The following is a 17,500-nucleotide window of genomic DNA, read 5'->3' as shown; positions in this document are numbered from 1 at the left end:
TATGTTAATATATTTTACAGACTTAATATTATTGGTATGAATTGTATCATACATGTAACTTGGCTAATACGAATACCCCTTTCCCCATCGTACATTCTAAAAAGGTTCTCCATATAATTGAAGAAACTGAACCTTTTTATTATTAAGTGATTTTTTTCAGTTTCAGTATCAAATAGTTTACAAAATGTTTTTTATACTCGGTGAATAAAATTCCAACAAAAATTATATTTCTGCCATGCACAGCGTTTAATGAATTAAATATTTTGCAAAAAAAAAAAAAAAAAAAAAAAAAAGAAACATGACGTCACATGAGGATAAAGTTAAAGTATTGCAAGTATTAAATATTATATAAGGAATCGGACTTCATTATTCTTAAGGTTGATCGATCCTCATGTGATGTCATAGGGTTTTGCGAAAATCTTAATAATTTAAACATTGCGCATGATAGAAATATATCTTTCTTAGCAATTTTATTCACTGGATATAATAAAAAATCTGGTAAACAATTAATACTGAAAAAGTTTATATTTTCCATAGATAATCAATTATTTATGATTAAAACTTTTTTGTCAAAGGCAATAACTCCTATGCTGCAATTTCCTTTACTGGACGTCTATTATACATTGGTTTCCCTAATATCCACAATTAATCTATACATATTTATGAATTAGCAGTGTTTTAAAACTATTGATATTTAAATTTTGTCATTTCAACAAGTTCTTATTTATTTTTATTATTCTGTTTAATGAAAATGTGTGATTTTCTGATGTTGATGTGTACTTCTGTTTTCGTGTATCTGACCTTTTTAAAAAGGTGGCAACATACACATTTTCTTTGGTCATTAATTAAATAAAACTATATTGAGTGGAAATTTATAATTTTTTTCCACTTTTAACCATTAATATTGATAAGTCACATGAGGATGGAGCGACCTTAAGTACGTGCGCACAGCACCATTTTACGTTTTATAACGATCGATCGGTGCTTATTTGTATTTTACGCTCATTAATAGAAAGTTTATTCGTGTGAAAACGATTCTTATTTCTTAGAGCATTAAAAAATTAGTCTAATATTTTGAAATACCCTATATCTATATTTGCTAACGATTTTTATTTTAAAGAGTCATCCAAATTATTCATTTATATAAATTCTAACTGCAATATTAGGGGAAAACAATGTTCTTATCACTGCATGACCAACATGTACGTATTTTGAATTTCATTTAGATGACTTGAGCTGTGGTTTTCCTGTTCGTATCACAGCTATTAATACACTGGGCGGTAGTCTAAGTCAACAAGTCCTGAAACCAGAACGCTGAGTTATCAGTAACTATCGATTTGAAACAGCAGGTGCCCCTGAAAGGGTTTTTTATTTATTTATTTATTTATTTTTTTATAGATATAAACCATTTCTAGTTGAAATTACAATGTATCTACTGTCAATTTATAATTGTTTAGGAGTGAAATACAGCGTTATTATTAATGATATTTTTAGAGACTAACAAAATGTACCACACACTAAACTGATGATCTCCTAATTAATCTTGAAAGACGAAGGTACTGTTAATGGCATGCGCGCGCGAGTGACCTCTCAACTCGACAACTCCACTATGATACACCCTGTACTACAAACAAAATAGTAATTCATACTTTGAATAAATCCCATTGTCGCAAACCACGGGTTATTGTTTCATTCTGTTTCACAAATTTGTGAAATAGAATGAACCAATAACCCGTGGTTTGCGACGATGAATAAACCCTACACATTTATTTCTCAAATGAAACCCACACTTTATAAATCAATAATATATTTATCATTTCATAGATCTTGCTTGCACATAATTTTTTTTTTTCAACTTCGACTATCAGTTGTAGAAACTGAATTGCTTGCATAAGGATTAAATTGAGGTTTTTGATTTGACAATTTGTATGAAAGAATCAATATGTTATTGGGTTGGAATGTGCTCTGTGTCAATGCATATAAATATGGAATGTCAAGTTTTCTACAATTTAAATTGATAGCACCTACGGGACGAAACACAATCCAGGTCTAATTCGTAAAATAATAATAATAAATGAATAATAACTAAGACTTGCTCGCCAAGGCCACATCATCTAAATAAAATTTCAGTTTATTTTAAAATCTTCATTCAATACCGGATAAACAAACTTTTACATCCGGTTGATGGTTGGCAGACGCTGCACTTTAAGACGATCCACGTGTATACCCCTGGACCTATACCCGGAACTGCCCAACCACAAGCATTGGATGTAAGTGTAATGAGGCGTTCACGATACAAAAACACTGCAAATACGTAGAAGAAAAAACCAAACCAGAGGAACGAACTGGTATTACGGGTAGTGATGAGTCTATTGAAATATGCATAAGTTAATTTCATTAATACCGGATTAACTTTTTTTTTTTGGAATTCCACTTTCTTCCCATGTTGTGATAATATTTCAGTACAAGCCACTATGGAATAGGGATACATCACGTGTACAAGTGTGCTGATGTCGTCACGAAATACTAAAAGTCAATAATCTGTATGTAAAGTAGTCTCTTTCTTTTTTTAAATTTAAAGAGACGCTCTTCCAAAAATAGACGGAGTAAATGATGTCAGAGGAGGAATTTACCTGAGTCACGGTCTTTATCTCACCTGTGAAAAAAATCAACGAAAACGAAGTACGTTGAATTACACCTTTAGATGTCGAACGATCTGTGCGGTACATCCGACATGTAGTGTTGTGTATATAATTATCATATCGTGTTTGTTGTGAGAGATTTGGGGAAAATACAAGAACATTGTAGCTGTTGTTGGTATCAATGCAAGGTAAGTGATGACGTATGGTGCTAAAATTAACACCAGAGACGAAAAACACAATGCTTATTACAGGTGTTACGAAGCTGGTTTGTAACTTATACAATAATGATCAAACATTCAACGTTTGTACTGCATGTAACATAATTATTGTCTCGGCCTGTATGAATAGGATCACCGTGGATAAAGATGTGTTATTCAAAATTTTAATTTCGTCCTTGAACGCCTTTTTTCCCAAATTTATAGATTAAGGGTACGATTTAACACGTAATAGGCATGAGACAATGGAACAGTGAACCCAGAACGGCGAATATATATAGAATTAACAGGAAATCGTACTATAGGCTTCGTACAAATACTTGTGAATTGTGAATATGGATTTTTAGATTTTTAAAACCTGTACATGTTTTGTCGCGCTCCACTGGATCTCGGTGTAAACAGTATTATTATTATTATTCATTGCCATAGTGCGTATACAGACTGACGATTTACCTGCACTGGGTATTAAATTCAAATCAATCAAGTTCCGAACATACAGTTTACTGGCAGACGATATATTTGTACGTGTATATTTACGTGTATGTATCCAAATGGTTATCGGAATATTCTGTTTCGATATCAAACAATGAGAATGAAATGAAATTAAAAATCGTAGTGTTGAAAAATTTAATTGTTATACAATAACACTAGATATTGTTCCCTGCAGTTTTTGACGTTCATCATACATGTACCGTGTTTTATGTACTTGTCTGCATGCGACGAGTATTTGACCTGCTTGTAACACATGTCTATAAGAGCTATGAGATTCAGGAAGTGACAGCTCGTGAAAAAATGTCAACCACTACTACATGTACTTATTTTTCTCCACAGAAAATAGAACAATGCCACAACGACATATCCACAGACGGCCCACGATACCGTTGAGAAAGGAGGAGAGGAAAAGTTTGTCAGACTTAATGCAGGAACCGCTGATCCCCTCCCCAATGCTGGCAGATCTCCCAGCAAGTGACGGGCGTACTGTAGCGACTCTTCAGCGATCAGACAGTTACAAGCAGGCCACATCGAAAGAAAACAGAATATCTGTGTTATTCGGATCTAATAGTGACTTTCACAAGAAAGATTACGACAAAGAGAAATACAAGACTCTTCCCTCTCAGATAGGAACAGTTAGATTGACCAGTAGGGCTACTTCCGGTCAGCGGAGACGGTCGGCATCGTCAAATTTACTGGACCGTCAGGAATCGGGAATTGTTCCGTCCCCGGATACAGACGAAGATCAGAAAAGTTCCGGGTCCGCGAGGAAAAAGAAAAGTCGTATTCAGAAAATCAAAGAGCGAGTGTTACATAGTTTTCAGAAGCAGACGATCACCGAGGAAGAAAGGCGCCAAAAGAAAAGAGAGAAACAAGGGAGACAGAAAAAAGTGCAAATGAGAAGGAAGAAAATGAAGTCCTCATCCCTGGAGATAATCCACGAACATTGCAGCGAGAATGTAGCTCCCCAGAGTCGGCTAAAACGGATCTTCTCTTTCAGGAAATCACACAAAGTTTACAATGGTAAGTTTATCATAATTGTATGTATCTTTTGTCCGGCTGATGTTTCAGTGAGCGTTTGTATTGGTACCCACGTTCTTAGATTAAAGAATTCATGTAGATAAAAACTTCTGAATGTTTACTGTCAATGCCGAAATAGTTAATTTTTCACTTTAACCTCTTTTACATCTATTGAAGGAAGAACAAATCCATCGCACCGTATAAAAGTAGACGATTAATTAGTATTTCGTTCTATCCACACATACCGTGTAAATGTAGATTAATTAATATTTCGCTCTGTATTTTTTGGTGGATGAATCACTTGGCAGTGCACAAAGAGTGAAACAGCAGGGTAGAATATTCACCGATTTATTTACCGTGTAAACTAGATCGATGTTCTAATCTTTGATATTTGCGCCAAATTAGCACCAGATTAACATAAATAAAACTTCTACCACAACGCCGAACAAAAACTCCCGCCATTTAACAATATGACAAATAGCTTTGATCCCTGGAGGATCTGATGACATCAGCCCCTGTGGATGATCACGGCTGTACTCTACAACCTTCTCCAGACGTGCACTAGATCGAGTTAACAATCGTTAATGTATTGTTGTGCAGTTGTTTGTGGTGTGGGTGAGAAAATCTTGGTTCATCTACGGTCAAACCCCAGATCAGTAACACCGTTTTTCTATTGTACGTGTTTAAATTGCAATGACCACAGGTGGTTTTCAAATTGAAATCCTATTATTTCCCTCTATTACTCAAATTTTGAATGCTATACGATCTACGATCTCCATGACTAAAGTAATCCTGATGTAATCCTAATTAGAGATATATCTTCACTGTTTAGGGTAAATATGATAAATTATATATATATATATATATAAAGCACTAAATAATCACAACTAGGTACTGAAAATTTTCGCCCCAGCCCGGGGTCGAACCAGCGACGTACGGCACCCACCGCCTAGCAAGATTGTCAAACCAGTGCGTAAGTCCACTCGGCCACAATATATATATATATATATATATATATATATATATATATATATATATATATATATATATATAAAATTTATATGTAAAAGTCACACAAGAACAAACTCATATTTCTACCAACGCAATAATTTTCAAATTGAAATTTTTTTCAAATGAATAAAATTTAATGAATAAATAAATGATAATCAGAGTCCGAATCAAAGTTAATCCCTCTCCCACAAGCCCCTCCCCCAAGTCCCCCTGTATAGTTTATTGAAGTATGTCGATGACATAAACAAGGTATACCATATTTTGCTGTTGGGAATCTCCCTGATCTTTCCCAGGATCAATATTCAGCTTTCCTCATCTCTAACTACCCACCCCTCTGCCTGTCAGGATTCTGAGCTTTGACACAGTTTAGGTCGTTAATTCAGATCATCTCCCTCATCTCCGATATCCTGGTCAGCAGCTGAACCGGACGTGCTTCACTTCGATCTGAGAGCAATGCCCTCTTCATAGCGACCAAGAAACTTTTCACTTACTGTAATACCGCCGAGCATGTATATTGATTTTATGTATAAATGCGATCTCTGCGGACGTTCAACTTGCACATGCCCTACTTACTAGTTGGTAATTAATTGGTCGAAGACGTGGGTAGGCATGCGCGAGCATGTGTGTATATATATAAATGCCTGTGTACACCTCATGCATTAGACTGTCACTTGACATCAGAGTGGGTTTCTACTTTCACTTCTCACTATCAGTAAGTGACAGTCGTCTGTTATCAATAACTGACAGTCTTACGTTACACTATAGGAGAAATCATGAAGGCTAGGAAACTACGATTGTTTACTCAAAAAATTCGTTTGTTTTTCCATAAAGATGACAAGGATCATCGGGCCAGTGATATGGTACACAAGAAAGATATTAACGGGGGAATACATGGACCTCGTGGATCTGCTTCTGACGGGATTACATCTCGCTTTCGCGACAGTGTAGACGGACCTGAGAAACCCGTGGACGCAGTCTTTAAAACTCTTATTTTCGGTGAAATTCCAAATGGATCTTCCGTTAACAGTGAAAGTAAAGAACGGGCACCTGTTCATCACATCAAACGTGGTGATAGAAGCGGACTCTCTCTGGACTTACCGTCCTCACACAGGGGAGGACGGAGGGTGGTCCGAAGATACTCCTCAAAGGATGAATCAAAGGAAAAGGTATCATCTGGAAGTGGTTGGTCCCGGAAGGAGAGACGATACGTCCATCAGGTGTCTGTGTATAGTGACATAGAGATTGATGGAGACGAAATTGACTCTCCGGAAACTTCGGACAAACATAAGAAAGGTGATCGTCTGAACACTGTCAATGACTTGATATCAAAAGAAAAAATATATACATCAATATAATTTTCTGTACAACACGCAAAATGCATTTATTTTAAATTCATTTTGGTTTTAAAAGTACTCATAAGTTGTTGAAACCCCCTCTGTAATCTTCACTTGCATTACCCAATCTAACGATTTTATTGAGACAGTTTATCTCATATACTAGCAATTATATTAGATATTGAATAACATTCAGATGCCCGTTCATTTGATGAACTCTCGTCAGAAGAGCGAGAACACAGAATATCGGAGGTAGCGAACCGACTCAAGTTTATTGGAGACAAAGCTGTTGAGAAGTTTAACACAGAGAGTTCATCCCCAGGAGTGGAATCGCCTCACAGGGAGGTCGGAGGTCACGGCGCAACGGCAGGTAGGCCACAACGCTTTAGAGTGATGAAAATTTAAATGAAAACGGAAGACAAATGATGATTTATCTGATATTTGGCAACGTTTAGTGCATTATCATTCTAAAATAACATTGATTCATGGTTGTTTTTTTTATTCAGATGACCATCTGGTGCAACAACTTGTTGAAGAATTCCGCAGAGAAGGAGACAGATTCTCTGAAGATGTAGGTTTAGAAAATAGCTTTAATAGAATATTTTAATCCTTTCGTTCTTTGGAGCTGAATACAGCTGTGGTCTACATGTTTATCATTTGACCCCTAAATGTTTATCATTTAACCTTTTCAGTACAACCTTCGATCCTTCACCCCGATCGTTGTAGACATTGCAAAGCAACACACTTACACACAGTTCAAAAAGGTCATCCACACTTCACTACAGAATACGATTGGCTGGGAACAGATAGCGCTCTATTTCTATCTGACTAGGACAGCAGTTCACGTCGCTAAGGGAAGTGTTGGTCTAGCACAGATGGCGTACGACTACTTCCGAGAGACGTATTCAGGCTGGGTAGAGGACCGAGGCGGATGGGTAAGTGTTTCCAGCTTATCTGCGTTATAATATACTTTTTTTTTTTTTTAAATCACAGTTATGAATTAAAATCTAACCCTTGTGTTCATGGATGTTTCTTCCTATAAAATTTTAACAAAAGGATTTTATTTTTTAGGAAACTATGTTGGAGGAAACAGACTGCGAGCTGGATTAGTTTGGTGGTGACGTCATATCCTGGTGAATTTGGAATTTGATATACATTCCGTCCTGACGGACCTCGGAAATCCATTAACTTTTTATCGTTTACTGTCATTGATCTCATCTATTATGTATATAGTTAAGCCAGTACAGATACGTGCCAAAGTTCGATCATGTGATCTCGCCTCCTTATGGTTGACATGAATCACGTGACCTGCTTCAGCGGGAACGTTTTTTTTTTTTAATTCTGGTGCAATATTATAAGTATATTATATACATGTATTAATTTCATGTGTTTTGTTTTTGATGTTTGTTTTTTTAATAAAACATTGCAACCCATACAAAATAGCTTTACTTTCACATAATTTTGTAACAATGACTGTGTTCAAAGTTGATGATCGTACCTCGTTGGTTAACTTATGAAGATACAATATATTGTTGGAGAATAATTCACGGGGAAGAGATAATTTCCATTTACACGTCTGTTCCACACACCGATGAGGTTCACGATATAAAAAAAAAATCTGATGATTAGGCGCCGGCTAGCCTGCCCGAGTGCAAAGCGCAAGTGACCTTTACTGACCCGGATGTTATAAAATGTTTTTAGTACGTACTTCGTACTCATCAAACCCATTATCCGTGTTTCAAAGTCATAAGTTATACACAACTTACAATGTAGAATGAAATATTGTTTTGAGTTCTGGGTATGAGTTTGAGTACGGGGGACGTATTCAAAAAGTTTTATAACATCCAAGCTTGGATTTCTCGAAAAAATCTCAAACTTAGGTTTGAGTTTTCTTTTAATTGAGCAGTCAAAATTTGAGTAAAATCTCATACTTAAGTCCAAGTTTCGACTTAAGTTTATTTCAAGAAATCCAGGCCAGGTTTGATCATTTTGTCCGCCTGGCTGTCTTTTTGGCTCTCCGTCGGTACAATTTCAACTCCTTAGGTTTGATTGTATCTTGCTTAACGTTTTCACTCATGGAAACGTCACCAAGGCCCGTGAAGGGCTTCAAATATAGGTTTATGCTCGGCGCTTATGGTAATTGAACAGTGAGGGTTCTTTAGCGTGCCACACTTACTGTGACACGGGTCATCCGTTTTTAAGGTAATCTCCGAGGACCCGTGACATTGACACCTAATGCCGAGCGTTTGGCAATGGAACCGTCACTACCTGTTTTAACGACTTAAGTATGTCGCGGCCGGGATTCGAACCCCGGTCTTCCGCATGCGGGACGAACGCTCTAACCTCTCGGCCACCGCGGCAATTGTCACAAACTATATTTGGGTGGGTAAAAAGGTTTCAAGTTTGATCAAAGTTTAAACAGCCATGCCATTTTTTAATGGGAGATAATTAGGAATTAGTGACAATTTTGTGGCATCTTTTGAATATCTTCTCAAGAACCATTGTACCAGGAAAGACGAGAGTTATGTGATAGCATGCTTAATGAGTAGATTCAATATTAAAATCATGACCCCTAGGGTAGAGTGGGGTCACATTAGGGAATCAAAATTTGACATAAAAATATATTGGAAAACATGCTTTAGAATCTCAAGAACTGGAGGGCTTTGGTTGATAAAATTAATATACAAGCATCCTCAGGTAGTGTAGGTTCAAGTTTGTTCAAATCCTGTGCCCCGAGGATTACGGAAATCAAAGTTACCCCCCCCCCCCCGGCATCGTCAACTTCCCATATTGATGTAACAATATTCCATTATCACCTGCACATGATGTTTATGTCTCTCAACTGATTCGATAAGCGAGAGCAAGTTCTGTGTGTGATCAATTTTTGGATTGTGGCAGGCTACTGACAAATACGTTGATGATAAAGGAGTTTCTACAATCTCCTTTAAAGTCAGCATAACGCAAATTCTATGGTCAGTATAATGATGGAATTTGTAAATACATTTGTACAAGGTGCATTTATCATTAGGTTAAATGCCGTCTGACGTGTTTCATACAAATTGTTAGACCGTTCTTTACAAACTTATTTTGACTACGGATTACTCCGATTTCGTTATCAAGATAGAGGGCTCACAACGGACGTTACTGGTCCACAGGGGGTATTCACTCCACCTAGGCATTTGGTCCCTCATCTGGTGTGTTCAAGGGTCCGTGTTTGTCCAACTCTTAATGTTGTATAATTCCTTATGAGATTGACCACTGTTCGCTTTCTTCACATTTTGGTCACTCAATGAAAACTTGCATCTCTACTCACTTTTGACAATCTTGCACTAAATGTACAGATACGGTAAATCTATCATAAGCTGGAGAACCAATAGTTGGTTGTTTGGTTATTTAAACAATAAAGTGTTTTCTTTGATATTTCATCGGGTAATGAAGGTAGCTAGCATTGCTGAAAAAAATTCGTAACCCGGGTAAGCGGGTTATGCAATTTTTTCTGCAACGATTGCTTCAATGTTCCTTCATCACCCGACGAAACAACAAAGAAAGACATTTTATTGTTTATATTTATATTTTTATGCAATGTTTTGAAATGTAAACTAGATTAAAGTACAAAAATATCTTATAGGTGACCCATTTGGTATGTTAACTTAACAGCCAATGCACCCGTAGACCCTGATGACGCTCCATAGTTGGTAATGATTGCACAGAAATTCCGGATGGAACTAGTTTGCAACAAACAAGCATTCATTGTTGCAGATGAAAACAATGTCAATTTCAGAAGAAATATAAGAAAGAAGATTAAATGAATGTAAATATACATCGTTTAACGTCTCTATCGAAAATTTTTCATTCATATGAATACGTCACCACTGTCGGTGAAAGGTTTGCAAACTTTAGGCCCATGCTCGGTGCTTACGGCCTTTAAGTACGCCTGCTGTGTCAAGGGTCTCGGTTTTTGCGGTCTCATCCGAAGGACCGCCCCTTTTAGTCGCATCTTACGATAAGCAAGGGGTACTGAGGACCTATTCTAACCCGGATCCCCACGGGACAGTAACAATAGTTGTTGTAGAGTAAGCCCGAACCCGATCTAAACATGATCGATGTTATCGTTTGGTAAGGTCTACGTGCTCTATAGCTAGTAGCCTTCCATTTTTTAAATTATTTAGTCAAATAATACACAAAAACTCGCATCTATAATCCCTTTCTTCTTTGTCTTGCGTCAAGCTGTAAACAAAGATGGCCGACCAGGTATTGTTTCGTAAGCTCCAGCAGCCAGTTTCGATGTTCTAAATCATTCAATTATATAATAAATCAATTATTGACAGTTTTTCGGTCAATAGAATGTTTTAGTTAATCTTGATGTGCTATTTTCACATATATCTTCAGGATCGGTAAAAAAAAAAAAAAAAGTACTGCTACTTCTCAGGTAGCTAAGGCTTCGTATTGACCTAAAAATCAATATAAACAATATATCTGCATTATTATTATATATACATGTATTAATATAAACAATAGCTCCGTAAAGGTGGTTAATTTACAGTGTACATGTACATGTAGGTCCTGTTTGTTTTCGCGCGTTTTTTGATCTGTGGACAAGATTTCTAGTTGAGATTCCATTCAAGTTTCCAAAAAGAGGTACGGTATATTTAATGACAAAGAAGAACTGATTGAAGTTTGGAAGCGATATGTGCATGGTAATAGATGCAAACAGGAAGAGATATGAGAGTATTGACGGAGGTTGGCGACACAGAACGCTTTTATGTGTATAAGCTGTATATATATCAAATTCACAAGTTTCCATATTATACACGCAGGCCTATTAATTTAAATACAGAACTAACATATCCCGATTCTTTTGTGATGCATAAAGGTTCTATTATGTGATGTATAAAAGTTCTAAAAACGTATGAATTAACAATTAATTTAATAATAGAAACTGATGTACATTTGCAATGTCACTGTGTCCGTGCGTTTTTATTTACGAGAACGTTTCGAATATCGATCCCGAGTTATTACGTTGGAATCCCGTTATCCAGAGCGGGTGAATGTGCAAACATGATATTTATATACCCATGCTTGTGATTGTATGTTAAAGATAGCTCCACAGCTGAGGTTTTTATTTTGGGGTATGGAAAATACCTTGAGTATCTATTGTAATAAGTTTCTAATAATAACGAGGAGAAATTAGGGAGATCTTCTTTGGCACATCGCCATTCTATCCAGATAAATAAATCCATGCTTTATAGCTGATGATGTCTGTAAAATCCCTCTCAAGATGAGATAATGATGATAACGATAATTATAACAATCTTTATTTTTAAAGTCGGACATTAGCTATATATTAATTAGAGCTCTATTTGCCGATTTACACGGATGTTGTCGCTAGGGGGCCATTTTGTGGGGGAAACCGGAGTACGCGGAGAAAACGGGCGACCCCATACCCTCTTATATATACAACCACAGCCGATCACAGGGATACATTCTGGTCGTACCGGTAATTCAACCGAGTACCCGGATTAATTATTAACTGTTTTCTCCTGACTTAACATAGACATTGAATTCTCTTTTTGAAGTTAACGTATGATTTTTTCCCTTTCCTCTCATTGGCTCAGTTTTCAAAAGAAGAAGAAAAAAATATGAATGAATCAATAAATGAAAAATAAAACACCCTCAGAGTGACCTAAAGTGACAAAAGAATGATAATTTTCCAGGTAGGGTGAGGTGTTTTCCTTCTTCCTCTGATTTCTGTCACAGCCCTGAAACATACTTTCACTTTTCTAAAAAAAAAAAAAAAAAAAAAAAAAAAAAAAAAAAATATTTTCACACGTATGGTAGTTGGTCGGGTTTGGTCGGCATTGATCAGGAATGCTCTATGTATACCGGCCCTTATCTGTCACAGAGGGCTTACGAGGAAAATATGAACAATTTAATTTAGGCCCTTATGGATGATCAAAATAACAGGTATAGAGTTGTGTCATCACCAAATCTTTCAATTTCACGAGGGGGATCAACCAAAAATATTTAAAAAACCAGATGTGTTTTGGCAACAAAGAAACAATTGAGAAAATTTGTCATAAAGAAATTTAGATACAAAATTTGTAAATCCTACTTTAAATAGTTCTGTGGGTATCACCTAGTTTAGCTGTACCTAAATGTAGGTCAAACTCCAAGGTCAAAGTCACAAGGCCAAGAACGTTGGAACTCGATCAAGAAATCAATGTCTCGTCCAAGGAATGCTGATGAGAGCCTTGTCACTCACCATTCAAATGTTAAGTTATATGCAAGGTTTCGGACAGACAGACAAAGGGACAGAACGAAAAAGTCACCTAATATTTGATACGGGGACATTAAATTTCTCGTCATATTTCATTTATTAATAATAGTAATTTTTATAACCTGATGTAAGTCTACTTTAACAACGACTGACATTTTCTAAAACTCTTATAAGAGATATTCTCTCTCTCTCTCTCTCTCTCTCTCTCTCTCTCTCTCTCTCTCTCTCTCTCTCTCTCATTTGGTACCATGTAGGTAAATTCTGTGAAACAGGAAGAGGGTGTGCGTGCTATAATAGGATTCATAAAATGAAAGTTTTCAATCTGACCCAATATGACTATTTTAAGACATTTCTTAATGTTGTTATTACTTTCCCCCCTTTCTATATTGTGCATAGACTTTTTTGTTATAAACGATGCAAGTAACCACTTAGCTAGATCTGTTCTTTTTATGTGTACAGTATGTGTACAATATGTATGCACTCTTTGAAAGTGTTCGGGTGTAGAGAGCCAGAGTGAGAGTGGCGTGTGTGTATGTGTGTGTGTGTGTGTGTGTGTATGTATGTTTCAAAACAAATGCTATTGATATTGATTTCAATGTTTGTTTGTATGAAAGAAAAATAAAGAAATTATATAAAAAAAACAACAACAAAAACTTTTCCTACTGTATATCAAAATCGGAAATGTACTATATATATTTGCTACAGCTTTTTATTGATTTTGAGAACATTACTCAGGGATCCAATGTCTAAAACAATGGTCTTATTTTTCTTCTATCTTTATATTACATGTCAATCGTATTGGATTATTGGGGTCCCCAGGATATTTACCAACCATTATAAGTTAGGAAAATTATTTCATAAGAGGGAAGTACTTAAAATTGATAGATTTCTGCACTATTTTGTGTTGGGGTGAGACTGCTATGGGGATAAGAACGTCTGTATAAATTAAAGCACCATCAAATAATCACAGATATCACTAATCACTGAAGATATCTTCTGATGCATTGCGAGGAATTATTCCATTGCTGTTCAAGCTCTAGTGCGCCGAGTGAATGACAGCACGTTTTTGAGCTCTCTGGTGTTATCAGTGCTTTCAACTAACTTATTATTCCTTCATGGACTTCTATGTTGACAATTAGTAAATTTTAATGTTTTCTTATAATCTAATTTGCATGTACATCGCCATTGATTACATTTTTGTTTGTAAAATTGTGCGCTTTTATAAATTTTAATAATAATAAATTATATTCCACAAGAATTTGAATATAGTGGAAGCAGCCACTAAAGGTATACGGACAACTCTTCCCCTTCCCTAAATCTCGCGTGCAAAACATATGACAGAACAATACGAAGCGGGTGTTTAGAGGGATTCCCCGACTAATTGACGAATCTTTGACGTCAAAGCTAAACATAGCACATACGTGCACTGAAAATTTCTATAACAATACGAATTATTCCCCTTTCACCGAGGAAGCTATATAGAGTATGTTATTGGTTATTTAACCGATTTTATACATGCACGTTGCTATTGCAACTAAGGGACGGTGCTTTAGGTATCACACCGGTAATTCTTTTCACTACATATTACTATAGAGGAAAAAAAAATCATTAAAAATCAGTTTACAAAATTGATGCCGAATAACGCAGTCGGACACGTTCTGTTACCTATCTCGTCTGCCGACACCAGAAAAACAACACCCTACACGGCATTTTCGAAAATAAATTACCCGCAAACAAGACTACCCTCAAATCCACGTGTTTTTCACATGTGTGTAAACAGCCGGAGTGCACCTCAGAAAGTAGCCTCAGCTACCAACAGCAAATAGTTCCTTTGTATACAATTGGTTATCTGTACAAATTACACAAAATTTCCTAATCAGGGGTACAAAAATTAAGAGAAAAGAAGAAGAGGAAATGAGAAAAATCGCGCAAGGAAAAAAATATTTCTTTAAATATATGGAACTACAATTGTACAAAAATTAAGAGAAAAGAAGAAGAGGAAATGAGAAAAATCGCGCAAGGAAAAAAATATTTCTTTAAATATATGGAACTAGAATTGTACAAAAATTAAGAGAAAAGAAGAAGAGGAAATGAGAAAAATCGCACAAGGAAAAAAATATTTCTTTAAATATATGGAACTACAATTGTACAAAAATTAAGAGAAAAGAAGAAGAGGAAATGAGAAAAATCGCGCAAGGAAAAAAATATTTCTTTAAATATATGGAACTACAATTGTACAAAAATTAAGAGAAAAGAAGAAGAGGAAATGAGAAAAATCGCGCAAGGAAAAAAATATTTCTTTAAATATATGGAACTACAATTGACTAAGTTCATTTTGATTGGACAATTACCGGTGTGATACCTTTAGGGAAAAGAGTACCAATTCATTTCCCATAGACCTCAATGTTAACCTTTGGCCCTCTCACTATTTAACTATATCGATTTTGGAGAAGGCTTATATAGGCTGCAAGCCTGCTGCCTAATCCATTTATGTTTCATACATAATAAAATATTGTTTAAATTTAAATTAAATATCGATTTTAAACAAATGACCGCAAACATTTCAAAGTTCATTCCAAGTGTTGATAAAAAATGACAAAATATATATATAGGGTCCCGTGCTTTTTATAGGCCATATTTGTACTTTTTTTTTTACAACACATAGCAATCTGCAGTAAATTACACACTTCATTTTAAGCACACCCCTACCATGGTAATTTCCTCAGTCATTTCTCTCGATTTTGTGCGATAATTTTTCATCCTGACAATTAATTTGAACCTCTATAATATTTCTTTCAATTCCAAATAATTTCACTCTTGATATTAGCCAATCACGCAACACCTAGACATTTATACCTCTGCTCAATCTGGGTAAACTGCGTCCGGGTTACGCATAAGGGGATTTGGTACTCTCATTCCTTTAGGATATGCACGTTGTTCATGGTGTGACCATATTTTAAATATACTCAGGTATCATATTATCTAAGGGTCCGGTCAATTGGGACCGTATTTCCATTATATTAAAAAAAACATATCTTATCTTCTAAGCATACATAAAAGTTGCTGTCCTATATCAGATGTGTAATAAAAAAGTGTGTGTCCTATCTAATGAATAAATACATACATATGTATATGTATGATTAAACAACATTTTTACTTCATTTTAAACATCTCTGAAGTTCTTCATAATTTTCACTTAAAATTTGTCTCTCCAGTTATATCAGCTGAGGGATTCAAGCTCCTCAGAAACGTTTCTTCACTTTGTTCTGTTGGTTCGGTAATTTGTCTAGTGAAGTTACAGATATCATTTTTTTTTTCTATTTGTTAAATTGTTGTTTAAAGTGCAATGTTCATTTTGAATATTTTTTATTTACCGTTTTACTGAATTTTTGTCTCATGTACTTTGGTGATCAGGCCCTCCAGCCGTTTGTTGGAATATCTATGGGCACGAATTCTGCTCCTTTATTAGGTGACCTCTTTCCATATTCTCATGAGACATAATTTATTCAAAAACTTTTAATGGGAAGAAAATATCTTGCTGTGGCCTTCGAATCAACATATAGATATATCCACGACGTCTTATCTATTGACAACATATGTCAATTCGATATATCCCAGTGAACTCGAATGAAAAGACAACGAAGGGTCTTTAACATCTGCTTCGTGCTTCGATATCTTATCGAACATAAATGTTTTAAAACAGCAAATAACAACTCAACGTTATGACAGACTTCAGCTTTTCCATCGTCAACTTCGCATATTTATGTAACAATATTCGGCTATCCCCTGCATATGGTGTTTATGTCTCTCAACTGATTCGATATGCAAGAGCTTGTTCTGTGTATGACCAGTTTTTAAATCATGACAGGTTAATGACAAACAGGTTGATGTTACAGGGGTTTCAACACTCTCGTTTAAAGTCAGCATTTCACAAATTATATGATATTTGAAAGGTGAAGATAGCGAATAGTGATCAATCTCATGACTCCTATTAGCAATACAAATTAAAGAGTTGGGCAAACATGGACCCCTGGATATACCAGAGGTGGAATCAAGTGCCTAGGAAGAGTAAGCATCTCCTGTCGACCGGTCACACACGCCGTGAGCCCTATATTTTGATTAGGTATACGGAGTCATGAACTACATTGCACATTTAGAGATAGGATGAATTGGAGTAACATTTGTTGATTTATAGTAACATCGAACCCGATCTAAGTTGGACGATGGGTTATCGTTTGGTAAGGTTTACTTGTGCTATAGCTAGTAGTCGGTTTCCGTGTTTTGATTTAGTCATATAATAAACAACTCGCACCTCTTATCACTTTCTTCTTTGTCTTATGTCAAGCTGTAAATAAAGATGGCCGACCAGGTATTGTTTCGTAGGCTCCAGCAGCCAGTTTCGATGATATAAATCATTCAATCATGTAATAAAACAATCATTGACATTTTCTCGGTCAATAGAATGATTTAGTTGATTTTGAAGTGCTATTTTCACATTTATCTTCAAGA

General features: G+C 35.8%; 1 protein-coding gene across 2 annotated transcripts; it reads left to right on the top strand.

Moving 5' to 3' along the window:
- The first annotated feature begins 1,384 nt into the window (after positions 1 to 1,384).
- Positions 1,385 to 8,154, top strand: LOC125675561 (uncharacterized). Of its 2 annotated transcripts, XM_048913286.2 has the most exons (7): positions 1,385 to 2,830; positions 3,689 to 4,372; positions 6,212 to 6,673; positions 6,911 to 7,084; positions 7,221 to 7,285; positions 7,407 to 7,649; positions 7,786 to 8,154. In XM_048913286.2, the coding sequence occupies exons 1-7, from the start codon at positions 2,824 to 2,826 to the stop codon at positions 7,822 to 7,824; spliced, it is 1,674 nt and encodes a 557-aa protein (XP_048769243.2). In that variant the 5' UTR covers positions 1,385 to 2,823; the 3' UTR covers positions 7,825 to 8,154. The 2 variants fall into 2 exon arrangements, with proteins under 2 accessions (XP_048769243.2, XP_048769242.2); XM_048913285.2 differs by lacking the exon at positions 1,385 to 2,830 and having other exon boundaries at positions 3,475 to 4,372.
- The last annotated feature ends 9,346 nt before the right edge of the window (positions 8,155 to 17,500 follow it).

The sequence above is a fragment of the Ostrea edulis genome, chromosome 3, assembly GCF_947568905.1.
Source record: "Ostrea edulis chromosome 3, xbOstEdul1.1, whole genome shotgun sequence".
Lineage (NCBI taxonomy): Eukaryota > Metazoa > Mollusca > Bivalvia > Ostreida > Ostreidae > Ostrea > Ostrea edulis.
This window is presented reverse-complemented; position numbering and strand designations above follow the sequence as displayed.